This window comes from Poecilia formosa, unplaced genomic scaffold (assembly GCF_000485575.1).
Source record: "Poecilia formosa unplaced genomic scaffold, Poecilia_formosa-5.1.2 Scaffold21, whole genome shotgun sequence".
NCBI lineage: Eukaryota > Metazoa > Chordata > Actinopteri > Cyprinodontiformes > Poeciliidae > Poecilia > Poecilia formosa.
In genome coordinates, this window is record NW_006799960.1 from 3223830 (window position 1) to 3244035 (window position 20206).

The window sequence follows — 20206 nt, forward strand, 5'->3', positions numbered from 1 at the left end:
AGTAAATAAAAAATCGTCCATAAGCTGACTTCTCCTTCATTTGCTATGCTCTTGATAGTATAAAAACTCAACCCACGTGCATCTCTTTGTTTACACTCCTGCGTGTTTACGTCACTCAGAACCCCACCCCGTACGGCGGGCTGCTTGGCAACATGACGGAGAGAACAGGAAGACCTTCCGCCGTCAAATTGGCAACCTGCACACCCTGGACTTAAAAACGACCAGAAACATTTCTGGACCACACGATGGAGGGCGAAGAGAAAGGTAAACACTTTATTGCATTTTATTTGCTCTGTCAGTATTGTTATTGATGGTTCTCATCTGTTTTTTATCTCTCAAAAGTTCACAGACTAGCTAAAAAGTTTGTATTGCGGTTGAATCTTGAGGCATGACAACATATGCTGTTTTTTTTTTAAGTGATGTAAGTAAAGTGACAATAAACTAACACCATGTAGACTTTAGCAACCTACTTTTAACACCGTTTCCAAATTAGAGTGTCAACGTTGCAAAAAATAATACGGAAGTCTGATGTTCCACGCCTTTTACGCATGTAACTGTCAGATGGGCTACTTTAGTGAAAATATCAACGGGGAAAATATATTAAGATGTTCAGGTTAAAATACGGATTATGGCTTTGATAGCTACTAAAAAGTCAATCAAAAAGAAGTGTTTTAATAAATATAAAGATAAGTTACGTAGGAAGCAGTCACACCTGTTTGACAGCCACATTCTGTAAATGTCAGAAGTGCTCAATGTTTCTTGCAAGTAACGCGTTCCTGTTTAAAAACATTGTGTTTTGGGATAAAGCAAGGTGAAGATATACTGCAAACATGCTTTACATGCAATATTTCATCTTCTCTGGCTTCCCGAATATTTCTGTAACATTTTATCCGTCTACACTTAAACCTCTTCATCTGAGACCTTTGGCTTTGTTAGCCAGTGTTTTAAGCTAAAAAGTACCTGGAGAAAAAGAAAAAACGTTGTAAACAGGGGCAGTTGGTTATAGTTCTGCTGACTACATAGAAGCAGGTGACAGAGGTTTATTTGTGATCATTCAATAGAAGTTGAGTATTACCATTAATTAAAAAAAGAAACCAAACAAGCAAAAAAAAAAACAAAAAAAAAAAAACAGCTCCCTTCCAGGTTTTCTGTATGTAATTTCCTGATCTCTGCGTGCCATTAAAGCAACAGAACACAAAATATGTAGGAAATTCATGGTGAACCAGCAGACACAGCCTGTTACAAATGTAATATAATTTTGTTTAAGTTTTTTCGTGCAGTTAGTTGAGGTAAGAGTTATAAGATAAATCATTTCAATGACAGTGGGAGGGTACTCCTATGGCAGCTTACTGTATCATCTTATGCTACAAAAACTGTACTAGCATGCGTCAACTATCCAGTATTTGACAAATCTTGAATGTGTTTCGGAAAAACCAGCACAGTTTAACAAAATCTAGAGATGCACAAATTAGGTTTTTTTTTCTGTTCAATCATTTCTGGGGGGGTTTAATTCTGACCTGTTGGTTCAGACTGATTTATTTTCTTTTTTTTTTAATGCTTTTTAGGAGCAACGCATTGAACTGGAAAAAAACGCATTACAAGTTTGTTAATAGAGACAATAGTTTATAATCCAACAGCAAATGAAGGAATTGCAATATTTTTCCCAGTTATGAATCAAATGAACCAAATCGCTATTGAACTTTAATCAAATCAAAATTTTGATGAATTCATAGTCTTGGCTGATGCTCTTGTTGACTGTAAATGTTCAGTTTTTCAGTTTTGATGTATATTTTGAATGTGGAGGAGAACAAATTCAAAATGTATGATCAAGGGACAACTGGCTGATTGGTGCATTACTAACCAATCACAAAAGTTTTGCCTTGTAATGCAAGTGGATGCAATATCACAATAAAATATGGCTTGCATGTACTTTTTGGCAGAATATTATATTTGAAGTGTCATTTGTCAGTAGTCTGAATAATACATTTTAGCAGCTGGACTCACATTGAATATACAGTATGTTAGAATTTAGAGACCCAAACTCTTAAGAGCATATAAACTGCCAGGGATATCATAATAATAAAAAAGGAAGGGAAGATTAAAGAAATTACTGCCAACCAATATCATGACCACGAAATTCTATCAGTAACATTGCAGTTGAATATTTTTAATGCCATGAAATTTGAAAGTCAGAAACACTCCACAAATGAATATTTTTGTGGGGTTCTTTGTTCATACTGTTATTCATGAGAGTAAAGATTTTCATGAGGTTATCCAACTGTCAATTTATGTAATTATTGCACGATATAAATCCAGTACTTTCAGAATTAAGCTTTTATTTTTTTTGCAGCAGCTAACAAGAGTAAAGTTAAAAGTCATTCTTCCTCTCTGCCACTTTAAATACGGTCATTTTTGTGTTCCCCTTTATGGAAATGTGCTTTGTCACTCCAACAGACATTCATTTTAATTTTTTTAACACGTCCAGATATCCATGGTAGATGTGTACTGTCTAGTATGGCATAAAGCTACTGACACAGTGGTTTATCTGAATACCTCCTTGTTTTGTTTAATTCTAAGCTAAAATTCTCCTTTAGGGGAAGGTGTAGATCATCTCATTGCGCAGGATTGCTTTAAACTGCTACAGTTTAAAAACTGAACATTTCTATGCTTAAGTATAAAATATTCTTAATGAGAAGCACAAACAGTGCTGGAGGATACCAGATTTTTCTCTCGTATAGAAAAACCTGTCACCCACATTTCAATGCACGCTTCTGTTTAGCTTCCTGAAAGATTGCAGCTGCACTTTCTTACCTCATCCCCACTAACAAATGTGGGTGTTTGGTAATATTTTCCGACACGAAAAACGGAGACCTATCAAAATGATTCCGATTTTGAGATGTTTATTTTAAATTGCTTGTTATGCCTGAATAAAAATTGATCAAAACAATAATTAGATTTTTTTTTTAATTAATTATATCTTGCGGCGTTTGTGCACAGCAATAATATGTTGTTTTTCTGTTTTTAAATTCTCAATGCATTTTTGTTTACAATTTTTGTTCAAATAACATTGAATAGTGGGATTTTTCCTGAGGGTTATATTACAAGCGGCCCACGCCTCATAAAATATGTCAGTCATGTAGACCTCTCTATAAAAATCACCTTATTTCACTCATCATTTAGTTTTCCCTTTGAAATGTGTTTCAGATGAAGCCTTGTGGTTATGCAGATGAAGTGAAATCAGGTTATCGGGTTGTAGGAGTAAGGCTAGTGCATACTGAGCGGTTGGTAGTTTTTAAGAGCTTCCTTTGCTCTTATTGTGTGTGTGTGGGAAAGATGACCTACTTGCTTAGAAGCATCTCTTTCTTTGAGTGATCAGTTCTTTGCACCGTTTCTTTACGTTCAATGTGCTGAAAAGGAGCGATCGAGCGTACTTTGATAACGTGATTTGCATACAGTGGGAAAGATTAGGCTTCAATCAACATTTCATTCTTCGTTGTTGTTCCAAGCAAATGTTAAAAGCTGTGAATGAAAGTTTTTTTTTTTTAATATTTTTTTTTTAGTTGTGTTAAGCTGTGTCTCCTGTGTTGTGTGGATGTTTTCTGTTTTCTTGGTCACTGACGTTTACATTCAGGATCAAAAACAAGACAGTCGGGGTTTCTGTCCAATGTTGTTTTTCGAGTGGCTCGACTAACAAGGTTGATCATGAGCGCAGATCAACAATTTTGCTTTATTAGATTTTGCTTTATTAGACTGCTCCCATTTGTCAGAGAAAGTACCTCACAGTCAAGAGCCCCAAAGCTGGTTTGTTTTAAAAAGAAATCAATTTAGCAGAACCAAATTTTTTGTAAAATGCACTCTGATGTTAGAGGCTTCACAGTACATCATTGCAGCCTCATGTGAGAAGTTATTAAATCTCTACCAAACTTTTAAATTCATATTGATGTGTTTCGCTTCCTTTAGGGCCCAATTTCACAATCACCTGCTTGTTTTGTGTGTTTGTTTGACGTCTACAGCAGCTATTTCACATTCATTGACATCCTTGGTATAGACGTGGAAAACGGTCAGCTGTAGAATAAATCAGTCTGCAATTGCAATAGCATAAATCCTACACAGAAAAACAATTGCTGCAGTTTTTCTCGTTATTAAGGCTTTTACTCTATCTTTACAAAAAGATTCTTAAAAAATTAGAAAGCATTGTAAATTTAGCTGTTCTTTGTATTGTAATACTGCTGTCTTGTCTATCTGTGTTTGTGATTACAGATAGAAAACTGCCCTTTCAGGTCAGTTAAATTAAATCAAATATGTTGTAGATAAATTGTTTGTTATTGTTTATTAATTGTGACTTAAAAAAAAAAAAAACACCGAACTGCCTGCCTACATATTCACTCTTTTGTCATGTAAAAAAAAAAAAAAGGCATTAAGTTTTGATGCTTTTTAAGATAACTTAGAATGTCTTTGATTATAGATCCAGATTTACAAAAGCAGAAATTCATTTGCTGTTTTTAGACCTTTCTACTGAAGTTGTCGTTCAGATGTGAGGTTTGGCCTGGCAGTGCCGTCAGCTGAACGAGAGCTCTTAAATCACGCAGACGGCCAACATGACACTGTGGAGAGACTCCCAAAGTTCCTCTCTCTGCCAAATGGAGCACAGTGTGGAGCCTATAAATTATAATTTCTAAATAACTGAAGATTTAATTGTGTAATTTGGGAAGAAGCTCTGTTTTTTTAGACATTCTTGTAGGAGATGACTTAGACTTTGCTGCTTAGGCCTAACCATTTGTAACAGAGATACTGGAATTTCTGGTCCCGTTTTTTTTTGTGTGTTTTTTTTTAACACTCCTCCGTTGTTATCCTGCATGAGTGAAGACAACTATCCTGTACTTCCTGGCATGGAGGATGGTGGCTTTTTCAGCATGGCTGCAGACTCTAAAGTAAAGACAAAACTGGGATACTTTTTTTTTTCCACTTTAATGTGCCTGACTGGCTTAAAAAACTAACAGGAATTATGATGGAGATTATGTCCTATAATTAACATTACAGTAGAGAATGCTAAGGTGCTTTAATTAGTCATATTTCACAAAGTAGTGTGTAATTTCTTATATGTACTTGAGTTGTTTTGTACACTGCAGCAGCTTTTCCTGTTTCCATTTTGTGGAATTGGTTAAATTGGATTTGCTTTCTTTCATTTAAAGCTAAAGTTTCATGTTTTCTTTTGCTTGACATTTACCTGATTTTATTTATTTGTTGGAATTATTCAATTGAATGTTTTTTGGGTTTTTTAACATTATTGCTGTCTCAACCCGTGTTTAAAAAATTGCAATTGCAATTCATTTTATCACTCAATAATTCACAATTGTAAATGATAAATTCCAGTTTTGTTTTTAAAACAATGTTTTATTTTCCACATTTGATGGTTGGTTAGATGTTAGCACTCTGAAAATGTCCTTAATCATTTAAAAATATTTTTTTTCTATGAAATTGCAATACATGTGTTTAGAGCTTTTTCACAGTTTGTCCTTAATCTTTTTAATACATTTCGGGGGGATTTTGTGTGATGGGCTAATTCGTAGTAGTGGACAATTGTTGATTTTTAAAAAAAAAATTTTCCCCCCCAATATTCTCACAAGTAAAAACAAATTTAACAGATGGTCTGCATTTGTATTCAGCCAAACCAAGTAAATATCAACAGGCTCATAGCTAGACTGCTGCATTTTACATCAGTTTGTTATTCTTGTTTTTATGTTTGTGTTTTTGTAAAGCACTTTGTGATTTTTTTTTTTATGTCTGTGACAGGTGCAATATAAATCAATTTTACTTACTTTTCTTAGCTTAATGACGTTGTATCTGCAACTACAGTGCATCTGCTTGGTGTGTTTGCTCCTCCTCCTTTTGAAAAATAGCTCAACATCAGTCGGACTGGATGGAGAGAATCTTTGAGCAGCAGCTTTTTAAATCTATTTGATTTTACTTCTTGATTTTTAGTAGTCTAGTCTAATGGATAGGTGTGCACGTATTAGTTCTTTCCCTGGTTTAATACTCTTAAATCAAATAGCTGGACGTGGTTTGTTGGATGGAACAAGATTTGGTTGGACATTTTATTGCGAAGAGGTTTCCTCTAGTTTAGTGGCGGGGGATTTTTTTTTTTTTTTTGTTTTGGTTTTTTTTTTTTAACCATCCTCCTTTATAAACTTGCATTAGAAACACATGTACAGTCTCTCTGCTCCATCTACGACTTTCCTTATTATTTTCCCATGATGCCCATCTCATGGGAGCTCTGTGGGTCCAGCTCATGCAGTCATTCATGTCCCATGATTCTTGTTTTAGGCCAATCATGTGACAGGCTATGCCTCGAATAGTGGCGTAATTGATCTCATGCTGTGCTTCGTTAACCACTTTAAGATGGCTGTTTGTTCCCTGTTACAGTCTAGGAAGATCTTATCTGTTCAAATCCCTGTCATGAACATGTGAATATTAATCTGAAATGTTGCATAATTTGTGACTTGAATGTAATTCTTTTAAAGGTTCTGTGAGTTGCACTAAATTTACTACTTTTTAACAATCGTCACGTGAAATTGTTGATTTCCTAATCTCTATGACAATTAGCTGCTAAAATATTCATAAATATTTGTTTTTCTAGTTAAGATAGAAAAAAATAATTTGAAAATGTGCATTCCGCTTCATTGGAGTTGATTTTAAAAAAACAGATGCTAATTCAGCTATCACATAATCAGGTCATTATCAGAACTCTACTTGAACCTGAATGCACGAGGATGTAATTCAGTCATTTAATTCAAGTGACCCGTCCCTGAGCTCTGGGTTTGACCTCCAGATCTAAAGGTTTTAGATGTTTAGGTGTTGCAGTGTATTGCTCTCTCTCTCTCAGGTCACCAAGGTTGAAGAGTTTGTGTGGAGTAGCCGGTGTAATTTGGGAACTTGTCATAGCTGACCAGCTACTTCCTCCTTGAGCTGGCTTTTCTGACTGGAAATGCACTTTGTCAAAGTTTAGGTAATCAAAGGCATGAGCATCATGCTTTTCTGTAGCAGGGGTAGAAAAAAGCTGGTCACATCTGATCTGATGAGAGGATCGTGGAGCTAAATTTCGAAAAACATTGAAAGAAAATCTAGAAGATGTTAGACCAGAGAAGAGGTTCCCTTTCCAACAGGACATCTGCTCTGAGAATACAGCTGGAGGCACAGCGGACTGGTTTAGATCGAAGCACATTCATGTGTTAGAATTGTCCTACTCAAAGTCCTGACTTAAATCCAGTTGAGATTCTGTGTTGGGCGTTTTCATGTGCTAAGACGCTCTTCTGTCATTGTGACTCAGCTTGAGCGATCTCCCTGATGAAGACACAGTGGATGTAGAAACATTAGTCTGCCTCGGTGTTGACATGTCGATCAGTAGTTCCCAGCCCCAGTTAGTCTTCTGAGTTTGAGTTATTTGGCAAAGATGCATGCACTATTTTTTATTTATTTATTTATTTTTTACCTTTATATACATCTTGAAACGTGAACATAAATTCCACTTCACAATTCTGCTGAATGTGTTGATACGATGACATGAAATCCCAATAAAACATAATCATGGAGTAGTTTTGCAAAGCATTGTGTTTTAGACAACATTTTTAGTTGCTCCTCATCAGGGCATTATTTGGTTATGAGGTGGTAAGGTAAAACAAAAAAATATTCAACGTTTGTTTCAACGAGTTTTTCCTATCCAACTACAGTTTATTAAAAAAAAAAAAAAATCCTCAGTGCTTGTGTTTAGCCAGTATAGAGTCTCTGTTTATTGCTTAATCAAAGCACTTCCTCAAACAGGCCTGTGTGAACCCGCTTGTCTGACTCCTTAGAAAAGAAGAACAGTTTGAGCTGAACTGTTGAAGGATCTCACCAGTGATTCATGTTTCTAAGTCTAAAACTGTGACCATTCTTATTTAAAAAATTATGATGAAACAATCCTATCTACACTGACCTGATTGTAAATGAAGTCTAAACTGGTCAGGCATAACAATATAGAAGATGAGGTAAATAATGCTGAAAATGTCTTCGTCATGGCACCAAATGTGAACGACAGCAAGTGAAGATTCCACGCTGGGTTGTGTTTGAAACAGGAAAAATGGGAGTTTAACAAGAGTTGATGTGTGATGGTGCCATGACTGGATCAGAGCTTCGTGTTGGGGTGTTCCCAGTCTGCAGGGATCGGTGTTTATTTAAAGGTGGTCCAAGTAAGGAATGGTGTTGAACTAGCGTCACGGTCTTGTGTGGACAAGTTTGCGACTCGACCTTTAAATTTCCCAGATCTCATTCCAGCAGAGCATCAGCAGGATGGGCCTGACAAACGTGTCTGTTTCGTGGAGGCTTCATCGTGTAGCTTACATGAATTGAGTGTGCCAGAGATGATGAGCTTGCACAGTAATGCATGTATATGTGTGACTACAGCCCTTAATATTCACACTTGTGTATTCGTAGCTTCAGTTATGCCAAAGCTCATTAAAATGGTAGGAATATTGTAAAGGGAACAAAGAGGAAAAATAAAGAAGAGGAAGTGATTGGTGTTGTCACAGCAATGTTCAGTAAATGTGGTGCAGGTCTTCCACCTACCAGGATGCTGTTCTCCTTACCTCATCCTTTAGTTGCGCTGACTTTTCTAAACTAGACCAAATAGATCCAGCTTCAGAAAAGTGTGGCAACGTGCATGAGCCAGAAGATATTACAAAGTAAGAATATAGTTTCAAAATGATCCAGGTATTAGTTTTTCATAAACTGTTTTAGTGGTTGGTTGGAGCAAAAATTTAATGATGACTAAAAACTTTAACAAAGCAGCAGCAACAAACACTGATGCGTCTCCCTCTCGGCTCAGCATAAATGGCTCGTAATCTGGCATCTGCCGTGGCGTCACAGAAGCTCTCAGTGAAACCAAAGCAGAAATACATTAGGTGTGTTTATTAGGTTTGTTGCAAAAAGGAGATCAATGGAATATCAGGAAGGTGATTACAAAATTATCTCTGATTTGAACGTGATCTAGAAATGGATTTCTTAAAAAAAACAACAACAAAAAAATCATGATTCATTTACTTTTCTCCACCGATCTTTAAAATGTTCAAATGTCTCCCTGTGACAACAGAAACCTGCAGTTTAATGAAAGTCCTTGTTGCTCGGAAAGAACAGATCAATTCACGTACTGAACGTCCACAGTACCGCTTTGTTTTTTTTCTTTCTTTCTTTTTTTAAAACACAAAAAGCACAAAAAGCACTTTCTCTCCATTACCTCCAGAGCAGCCAGTGTAGCCTGCAGCATCCTCCCATCTCATTCTGGCTGACTAGCATTACTGCTGCTGCTCCGAGTTGGACTGGCCTCCCAGGATTATCGCTTTGCTGTAATCTGGGACACTGCAGATTATGCTTTTCATCTAATGCGCCCCTACACACACACACCACATGACCCTCTCACACAAATGGACTCTCTCCTACTTTCTCCTCACTTCACAGTGAGAGAGTGAGGAGTGGAAATGGCAGAAAGAATAGAGAGTTGAACCTCTGCAACACGCCTTCAAAAACTGGTGGTAAAACTGGTTGTACAAACGGATTTTTGAATGATGGACTGAGAGCTGACCTTTGGGATTATAGTGGGGAGGGGGAGGGTGTGCGTGTGTGTGTGTGTGTGTGTGTGTGATCTACAGCAGCTGCTTGAGGGGACAGGTAACTTATTAACGTCCCGCAAGAAGCAGAGAGTTTACAATCCTTTGGCCTTCTGCACCAAGCACGTGGTGCTTCTTTGTTTCGTTTTTGTCCTTCTGGCTGCTCCTAAACCAATCTAAAATCTGCTTAAGTGTTCCTCACAAAGAGAACAAGAGTCCAGAGTGTCGTAAGCAAGGAGAGACAGTGACAACCAGCACGCGGCTGGATCACATGCAGACAATCAGGACTCGGGCGGCTCTGCTTAGGTAGAGGTTGCGTCGAGGAGGTGGTTTTTCACAGCGGCGCACGGCGAACCTGTAAATATGGAGCCTCTGGAGGAATACCACTCTCCGTTTGACTTTGAACAAGGGGTCAACTCCAGTTATCTCTACCTCTCCCCAGCTTACAGCGACACGCCGCCCAGTTCGCCAGCTGTCAGATCCAGAGGTAATCACAAGGAGGAAAGGGAGAGGCTGAGTGCAGGGTGTGTATGCGTGTGTGTGCATGTGTTCACTGGACAGAAAAAAAAGGCAAACATGGCTTTGGGTCACTGAGCAGGAAGAATTTGGGGAACACAAACTATAAGAGGAGGGGAAAACTTATTATTGTGTGCGGTGACAAAAGTGTTTGTTGCATTTACTGTTCAGTTTTATCACTGTATCTGTACAAGCCGTTTTGTTGCTGTTTCAATGCCAAAACTAAAAAGAAAACATGGTTTCTTTATCTTTGCTTTCAGTTTGTGTGTTTTATTTAATATCCATCTGTTGTAGCCATCAGTTGTGTTGATACGCTTTGTTAGAATAATTATCAATTTTGTAGACAGAAAGATTAAGATTTGAATAATCTAATTAAAGAAAACTTAAAAAAAAATTGATTATAGTAAGCTACGTACATTACCAGAACCTGTTGAGATTTGGAACAAAACATCAGTTCATTAATTTATCTATTGCATTTTTTGCATTTTATTTGAGGAGACTTATCCAGTGAGCAATGAATCCCAAATTAATAAATGATGGTAACACTTTATTTGAAGGCGTGTGCATAAGACTGACATGACACTGTCATAGGCATGACAGTGTCATGAACATAAAAAAGTCTTTATGAATGTTTATGACAGTTGTCATGAAGTGTCATTCGGTAAATAATGACACTTTTAATGCAAAGTTGCTCTAAAAGTTGCATTAAAAGTCCTTTAAAAATGCCAACTTTGCATGATTTTGTAAATTATCATAATTTAATGCAAAGTTGGCACTCTTAATGGACTTTCAATGCAACTTTTAGAGCAACTTTTCATTAAAAGTGTCATTATTTACCGAATGACACTTCATGACAACATTCATAAACATTCATAAAGACTTCTTTATGTTCATGACAGGTGTTATGTCATGTTTATGACAGTGTCATGTCAGTCTCATGCACACCCCTTCGAATAAAGTGTTACCGAAATGATTGTAACACTTGGTGATTTGTTAAATAATACTTACTTATTAAATATAACTTCAACAGTTTTTTTTTTATTTGGAATTGATAAAAAAAGAACTGTTTAAATGTTTGTTGTTTACAAGAAATTGAGATCCTGTTTCCATGGGGGATAAATATGATGCGACACCGAGGGTCATTTCTGAAATTGAGATCCTGTTTCCATGGGGGATAAATATGATGCGACACTGAGGGTCATTTCTGCTACTAGCCCTTCTTAAAAATGAGAAAGATAAAAGAACTTGCCATTCAAGTAAGAGTGATGAGTGTCAATTTTTTTGTTTGTTTTGGGGCAAAACAAAAATTCTGTTGGTAAATTATCATTGATTAAATTTGCAAACCCCCCAAAATTCATGGCATGATTGGGATTATTAACATTTCTAATTAGAATTTTTCTTTTATTGTTTATTCCGTGAGAGGATTATTAAATATTGAGATGTTTGAAAGTGATCATTTGATGTGATGAAATGCATCCAAAAGTAACCAAAAGTCCCATTTTAGACAACTATGTCACATTTTTACATGAGGGATCGTACTGCTGGAGAAAGCTTTTTATATAGTCAGAAAATAATCAAGATGTTGACATTACTTTCCATTCACATCCACTGTCTTATAATCTCAGAAATATATTACCTAAACCATATCTGGTTGTTGTGGTGAGGGACGATGAAACTGAGGAGATCGGAAGAGCTTATTAGATTTGGCTCTTACTTCTCCATTGTCTCTTCTGATTTGTGGAGAACCTGCCTACCTGTGAGAACTTTCATCCTTAAATTCTGTTTTCTTCCTCACAAGCCCGTTTTGCATTCAACTTCTAATTGTTTATGTTGCTTTGACATCCGCTCAAAAATGGGGTGGTCATTGTGGAGGCGAGTGATGTGCAGTTTTACGGTAACGAGTTAAACTTCTACATTCAGACTTTTCTATTCCCTTCAAATGAGTAGCTTTCTCTTTTTCAAACACTGAATGAATCGCTCCTTCAACAGCCATGTTCACTTTCAGACTTTGTCACTAGCCTGCACCTAGAAAGTGTTTTGTAAAGAAGTGGAGTTTCTAAAAGTTATTCAGTTGGTACAAAGGCACACATTTCATTAAAGCAATAGAGCCTGCTCTACCAGTTCTTTCTTTATAAGGAGGCCAGTATCTGTATTGTGTATTTCATTAGTGTAATGTAACATAGTGGATCACCCTGGTTTGAAAAAAGGGTTGAGGACACGATGAAGCGATAAGAAGACAGATCCTTCAGGGCAGCGCAAGTGTCACGCTTCGGAGGAACAGAGAAATGGCTTCAGAGTTTGGATATAATTTATCATTTATACTGTTAATTTAATATCCAAACAGTGAGTAATGGTGCAACAAATCATCTTGAAATAACTCATAGGTCTGTCCAGTCTTGTTCTGTCCAGATGCCAATCTGAGTCATTCAAGAGAAGAAAATGTATTTGCGAATGCAGAGTCTCCGTACATTTAAAGTAAATTAACACCCACGATAGTCTGTTAATAACAGAGTTGAGTTTCACTTAAGACGAGCTGCGAAATATATTCATCCAGTCACACTGTGTGCAATGTTGCAATTTCAAACGACTTTTTGAACACACAAAGGCATTTAAATTCTCCCTGCCAGTAATATAATTGGTCGGCTAAGTGGACTTAAACTTCTCCTTACGTTTGCACTAGATGGCAGATTTCAGTGCCAGAAGTGCTACAGGAGACTGACAGAAACATCACGTTGTACAGGAGAAGAAAAATATATCTCAAGAGATATCGAAGAAATGTTTTCATTACTTCTGATATTGTCACTGGAATATTGAACAACAATATCTCCAAGTCTCACAGCCCAAATTAGTCATTTTGTGCAGAAATGTATTTGAACATGTAGGATATGTAAAGCTGCAGCAGCTTGACCTTCAGACCCATCTTTGCCCAAGTGTTAGAAACAGTTTGGTTGTGTCCAAAATTACACTATTATTAGCCTCATTGTTTGCTTACTGCGTCGATAAGCCGCCATTGTTTGTTCACACTAGGATCAGGCTGCGACGCCTTGGGAAGACTCATTCGTAACGCTGCATGTCCTCATGTCTCCTCAGTGCCTTTTTCTCTTTCAGATTAGATGCACTTGTGGTTTCGAAACTCTTAGAAACAGCATACCAGTGCAACACAGGGTCATTCCAGTATTGCACTGGAATGACCCTGTTTCAACTTCCTCGCTTTTTTTTTTGTCCACCTCTGCATTTCGACCACGGAACGGTGCGTCCGTCAACAGACACACTGTGGCACATTTCAGAAACATGGCGGCTCTGAATCAGCCTGCGTAGATATGAGTGGAATGGTGCAGAGTGCATCAGACTTATTGTCACCAGAAATGTCCAAATGGTTGCTTCTTAAAAGCAAGCATTTTTTTTTTGTATTATTTTATGTGTATCTAGTCATTTAAATAGTCCTATGTTTCTGAATTTGGCAATATAAAAGTATAAACCAAAAGTCTCCCGTGCAATGTAGTCACAGTTTGAGAAGTGAAATGACCTAATTGCAGTGTTTGGACGCATATAGATGGCTCTCATTTCAGCTTTTAGATAGGTGTGCCTCATTTCACTGTAGTAAAAGACTTCCATCACGAACTTCCTGTTTTGACTTCTTCTATTCTCTTTTTTTGCATTTTACTTCCTTTTATTTAGAATTCCACAATTTTTAAGAGATTAAAGACGTGTTTAAAGACGTGTTTGCTGTTGCCCACTCCAGCTACTTTTCATAGTAGCCTTATAATTTTAATAATGTGTTCTTATTAGTGTAAAGAGGGAATAAATATGGCCACATCCTTTTGTAAAGTAAGGAAAAAAAGCAAAGGGTTTCCTTTGAGACTCGCATCTGTTTGCTACTTTTCTTCTTATTTTTTATTTATTGAAGTTTTGAGGAGACTCGTGCTTGTAAAGTTAGGATGGTTGATCTGTGTTTCTTTACATTTTTGTACTTGCCAGATTTCCAGGAGCAGCCGGACTCTGTAGCCGAGGTGGGAGAGGATGCAGTGACATCTGTCGGTGCAGCTCCTCTTCCTCCTGTCATGACGGAGGAAGAGCGTCAGGAGCTGCAAGAGGAGCTGGCTAAGGTCAGGGGATTAATGAGCGACGTCTTACTGAAGAGTGTTGGGATACAAAGCTTTCATCATTGTTTACTTTTATATGTGGCAGTTCTTTGCTTTTCTTACATTATTCTGCTCTGTTTTCAGTCTCCTAACAAATAATTTTTCTCTCTAAAGCCTTTAACTTGCCTTCTTCGATCAACAGTGGTTCATTATTTAAATACTGTTGCACTTTTGTGCCCTGTTGCTCTTAGAAATGCTACTCAGAAACAGGATCAACATATATATATTTTTTCTTCTTATATATATTTTTAGCCAACTTTAATATAGCAGTGCTCATATAGCACTGAGTAATTTGGTGACTTGGTGTCCCATAACTCGGCGTGGCGTGTGTATTCAATCTGTCAGGTTGAAGACGAGATCCAGACTCTGTCCCAGGTGTTGGCAGCTAAAGAGAAGCAGCTCGCAGACATCAAGAGGAAACTGGGCATCACACCTTTAAACGAGCTGAAACAGAACATCACCAAAACCTGGCAGGAAGTCACCACTTCCACAGCGTGAGTACTTTTACCTACCAAGTTGTGAGGGGTTTAAGTTGATGCACTTTTGTTATGACTATCGGGCTTTTTGAGTTTTTGTGTTTGATTTATTTTTTCTCTCTCTCTCTTTCATGCGCTACTCATCTGACCAAGAAAGAGTTTTTGATTGATGAAATAATAGTAATAAAATGACTGTGAGCGTGTTCTGAGAGGCCTTTGAAGTATATTTTCTGTTAACAGAATGGAAACCTCTCGGGTAACGGCTTTATTATATTTAAATTATTCATTATTGTTCCGCGTTTCTGAACGTGCTGAAAACGCAGCTAGCTGTCAGCGCTACTGAGACACGATTCCTTCCCTGCTGTGTGAGGGGAGAAAAAGATGTCGGCGCTGTCGACAGGTTGCCTCTGGCTTTTGCGAAACTGTTTGATGGGGTTTATTCTGCAGGAAATGAGTGGCGTTGGGATTCTTCCCAGGCTTACTTTAAATGAAAAAGACACCGAAGCTTTACTCTGACCTTGACTTTTCTCCTCAGCCTTTGATCCCTCGGTCTTTCTTTATTGCATTCATATCCTCCTGTCCTCGCCCTGCTGCGTTTCAGCTATCGGAGGACGTCTGAAACTCTGTCTCAGGCCAGTCTGAAAGCGACGGCGGCCTTCTCCAACATGGGCTCGGCCATCAGCAAGAAGTTCGAGGATGTCAGGTATGTCAGATGCCAGGCGGAAGGTTTCCTGTGAGCTCCAAAAGTCCAGCGTTTTATACTAATAATGATCAGAGCCACTTAAGCATAATTGCAAGAAAAATTCTGTCTTTTTCTTTCTTTTATTTTCTCTCTGTACATTTTCAATGAAGATGCACCAATTTTATGAGTTTTTTTTTTCTGGTCAAAACTGGTTTGTGGGTTTCTCTGAGGTCTAATTTGCCAATTCAATTTTTATTTTTTTCCCCCATTACTGTGCTGCAGTAAAAGCTTTAAATACAATTGAAAGTGAAGGAATTGCAGCTGTTATTGCGTCTAGGTACAAGTTCCCAACCTTTATCTCATTCATTTTATTCAGGGGTAAACCCTGTATGTTGTTGGTCGATGTATTCATAGATGGAGAATAATGGGAGTTCTTTGTTTTGGTCCAGGCACGAAAAAGGAGCAAACAGTCAATATTTTTCATTTCTCGACCTTCTTATTACCAATCAGAAATGCTCAAAGGAAATTAATTTCCCCGACTCACTGATTGGTGCATCTCTACTTTTACTAAGCGATGCACCAATCAAGCTTTTACAGGCCAATACCAATTTCTAATTGTCTTTTAGGTTTGAGCTGCCGAGTACGACATTGGCATTCGTCCATTTTTCCTCAATCCGTCCATTCACTCAGCTGTCCATCAGTCCGTCCATTCTATTCACGATTAAGCAGGGATTAAAGACAGTTTAAAAACACCCAACGACAGCTTGTTCAGAGCGGGATTCACCTCCCGTTGATCTTCCTCTGGACCTAAGTCGTCTTCTACCCCGTCATCCTTCTTCCCTCGGGATTATTGACCCACAAACAAGATTGTTAGCCCTGGTCAAAGCTGCAGTGTGCTGAGAAATGCAGCCTTACAGATCCAGAGTCCATTTAGAGTTGGGGGTGGGGGGAGCGTGAGGTAAAGAACAACGAACCCACTGCGGTCGGAGACGTTTTGTGTGTGTGTGTGTGTGTGTGTGTGTGTGTGTGTGTGTGTGTGTGTGTCACCTTATTTGTCTCCGTGCTTTGTGAATGTTTTATATGTGTCTGTTTGATGAGCAGATATTCACCCTAATGCAGGGGATTAACACATATCCTCTGTGATAGCACACAATCGATCTTAATGGGATGAAGCAGGGTTTACAGGCTTTACGCACTTGACAGAATAAATTACGTTTTGTTGTGCTTTGTGAAGCCTGTCTCACCTTTGTTCTGTCTGTGCACGCTATGCTTTTATCCGACTTGACTAACGGCAGATTTCTTCTCCTTAATGCTGTCGGATAGTTTACAGTCAATACAACATTCAGCTAGCATGCCAGCAATCAGGTAAGGAGCAGCCTAACTACTTGATGCTGATGACACACGAATCATAAAGAGAACATAAAGGCGACATATGTTTGTTTTTTCAACATCTTAAAATGATGCAGTCTTATTGGCTTATTTTTCTTTTCTTTTTTTTTATGGGAGTGCTATGATGTTGCATATTTTAATCCAATCTTTAATTTTATGAACAGAAGAACCCATCTCTTTCATGTCCACACTTAATAAGAGAACATACTTTTCATTCAAGACCTATGTGAGTTTTACAGTTCAGAAAATGCTGTAAGAAAATGGCTACTTGAATACGCTCAGTATATATGTTTAGCTACCAAAATACATGTTGGGCAACAAAAAAACTTTTCAAATGTCTACAGTGAGAGATTGGCTGACTGCAGTAAATTACTTGTTGTCAATTCTAGTATTTTTATTCAGTACAGAAGGTTTTTTTTTTATCCATCATTACCAAAAGGGCCAATAAGAGTAGAAGACCCTGCGAGTGAAGAGAAGCATCTTCTGTTTGTGTTGGCAGAGGTGTGAGTGTTAACTGTAAGCATCCCAACAGTATCAGCTGGTATCAGCACACAGCAACACCGCAGTGTGAGTAATCTCCCTCAGCCAGGCTGCTGTTTCTTCAGGTCAGCAGAGGTCAAACAGAAATGTTGTCCAAAACATGGAGATAAAACCCCGAGGCGCCCTCTGAAGATGCGGGGAAACACCCGCCTTCATCTGCGTGTAGGCAGACGTCCCGCCCTGAATTTCAAACTTCGTTCGGCTTCAGGGTCCCAAAGTTTCCTGCATTCATTTCAGACCAGATATAATTTCTCTTTAAAAAAAACAAACACATGCCCTCTGCTTTATCGCCTCGTCCCTTTTAGTCTGCTTCCTTTCTTTTAGTTAGTGTTTTTTTTCCCTTCTTTCATGGAAATCAACACCAAGCAGCTTTTCAGTGGAAACAGATCTGGACAGAATGGGGTCACCTCAGGAAAAGGCTGCTTTGTGAATATTTGGTATCGGGTATCTGGACCTCCTAACGTTGTGCTTACTGTTGGCGTTTGCCCTGCAGTGAGCGGACGGCGAGGTCGGATAAATGCGGTCTGCTCAGGTCTGTCTTGTGCTTGTCAACTCACCGTTGCGTCTTTTCCTCCCACTTCACAGGAACGCGCCAACTTTCAAGTCACTGGAGGAGAAAGTCGAGACACTGAAGGTATGGGATTGATAACTGGATTTTGGATTTGCATGATACAAAAAAAAAAACTACAATGTTTATTGGATTGTGTTTGTCATGTTCTGAATATCAACAATAAATAAGCATTATAAGCATCATTACTTTATCTCTAATAAGCCATATTATTACTGCAAGGACTGTAACGGCAGCAATTGATGTGATTTGTTTTGAAAATAATTGGATCATGTCTTTGCTTTTAATTTTTTTTAATACATTGAACAATAGTGTTTTTATACCTGCCCATGAGATTCACACAGTATAACACTGAGTAAAAATATCAAAGCAATAAAGTTTTTCCACAAAAAATGTTATGCAAAAATAGTTAAGGTGCTGTGTTTTCTTTTTTTTTAAATAAAACAAACAAACAAACAAAAAAAACTGAAAAGCAACAATTGTGCCACACTTATTTCCAACTCGTCCTCCAATTTTTATGCATCTCTCCATGCACGGTCATGTTCACAGTTAGGTTTGAGAAACTCTTCAAATTGTTTACTTGCAGACTGTTTGTGCATTAATCATTTTAACACCATGGAAGCCAATAACAGATTTCTTCTCCCTCCTCGTTCAGACTAAGATCACCCCCACCACTCCTCCCAGCAACCAGGACGGCAACGTCCCGGAAACCACCGAGTCTTTGATCAGCCAGCCTGAGGACGCCCCCACCCAGGACGCACCCATGCAATGAGACTGAGACCGCACTTTCACCCTCTGACCTCTTCACCACCCGCACCCCTCGCCCTCCACTCCCCACCCCGCTCCTCTGACCAGTTTAACTCTTGTGTGCCAGTCTCCCCTCTATTGGAAACAAATACCTTCCCAGCATCCTCTGCGATCGACTTGCCCTCTGTCCTCTTCCGACACACACGCTCAGTCGTTAGCTTGTTTGAAACTAAAAACCACGGGATGGGTTCAGGCACATATTCTCACCGTCTTTTTGAGTTTGTTTAGTTTGTTCAGGCTCACCGTTAGAGGAATCCCGTTTCCTTGTTGCACTCATTCATTTCTTTGCCTTTCTTTTTTTTTTCTAACCAGAAAAGCTTCAATGCCAAACATGCTCCAGTGTACTTTGGTTTCTTTATGGTATTAACACTCGAGTGTAGAAAACTGTGCAGTTAAGAACAATTGTAGTGTACTTTAGAAATGTATTAAATGTTGGAGTCATTGTTATTAAACACGGGTGGTTTTGGCTTAGATTTTCTTCCTGGGCCAAACTGTTATCCCCCTCCCTCCGAGAAATATAACATGGTGTCCCAGCAATGAATATTAATATTTTTGTATCTTGTGCTGCTCTCGGGTCGCTCGGCTTTCCGGGTTTGATACACTGTGTTGTTAATACGACTACTGACTGCACGTTTCAGACTCAGGCAGACCTCCCCCCTTTCATTGTGGAGAAACCTGTCAGAGCCTCCCGTCCCCCCCTGTCCTCCCCCCACCGCGCTCGGAAAGCTGCAGGAAAACGGCCAAGATCAGCAGAACAGCTCAGAGCAAACACGCCGTCAAGGTCCAGCCTTGACCTGAGGTGACAGAGAAATAAATGTAGCCTCCACAGCCAGCCAGAGTCAATATTTGAACACTAGTGCATTGTTTCTGCGGGAGCGGCAACACCCAAACTACCCATGCTGTGTAGTACACAGCCCTACAGTAGTGTTTCCCCCACCCCCTTTTTTTTTTTTATTGCGACAAAAACGAACTTGATTGATTGATGCCAAGGATTTGTAAAAAAAAAAAAACAACAACAAAAAAAATTTCTTTTGCATTTATCGAATACATTTATTTTTTTTAATATCAAAACTCTAGTTAGAGTTGGCTTTACAGCCTTGTGTTGCTTTACATCGATTATATGCTGGAAGCTATTAAACTCTAATTTATTGGGCTTCAAACAGTGATCAATAAAACCCCAACGGAGCCGATTTCAGCACAAACTGAGGTAGGACAAACTTTTCTATCGGGCGCAGCATCAAACTGGTACAAGTCCTCCCCTGCTGGTGGATAAGAGGTACTGCATGAATATAAATCAACTCCCACTGTCAGTATGAAGCACGAGTGATTCCGCTGCGCTGTACAGACTGTGGATCAGAGAAATCTAGTGTTTAGTGTTGTTTTCTTTGATTGCTATCAATAAAGATTCTCGTGTTTTCATTGACCACCACGTTCCAGTAATGATTTAC

At 38.5% G+C, this 20206-nt stretch overlaps 1 protein-coding gene across 3 annotated transcripts; it reads left to right on the forward strand.

The window, feature by feature from the left end:
• The first annotated feature begins 107 nt into the window (after nucleotides 1-107).
• Nucleotides 108-20182, forward strand: tpd52 (tumor protein D52). Of its 3 annotated transcripts, none has more exons than XM_016669317.1 (7): nucleotides 108-264; nucleotides 14133-14260; nucleotides 14642-14790; nucleotides 15374-15475; nucleotides 16778-16819; nucleotides 17969-18017; nucleotides 18607-20182. In XM_016669317.1, exons 1-7 carry the CDS (start codon nucleotides 246-248, stop codon nucleotides 18721-18723), a joined length of 606 nt encoding a protein of 201 aa, XP_016524803.1. In that variant the 5' UTR covers nucleotides 108-245; the 3' UTR covers nucleotides 18724-20182. The 3 variants fall into 3 exon arrangements, with proteins under 3 accessions (XP_016524803.1, XP_016524802.1, XP_007547816.1); XM_016669316.1 differs by lacking the exon at nucleotides 108-264 and adding an exon at nucleotides 9527-10125; XM_007547754.2 differs by lacking the exons at nucleotides 108-264; nucleotides 16778-16819 and adding an exon at nucleotides 9533-10125.
• The last annotated feature ends 24 nt before the right edge of the window (nucleotides 20183-20206 follow it).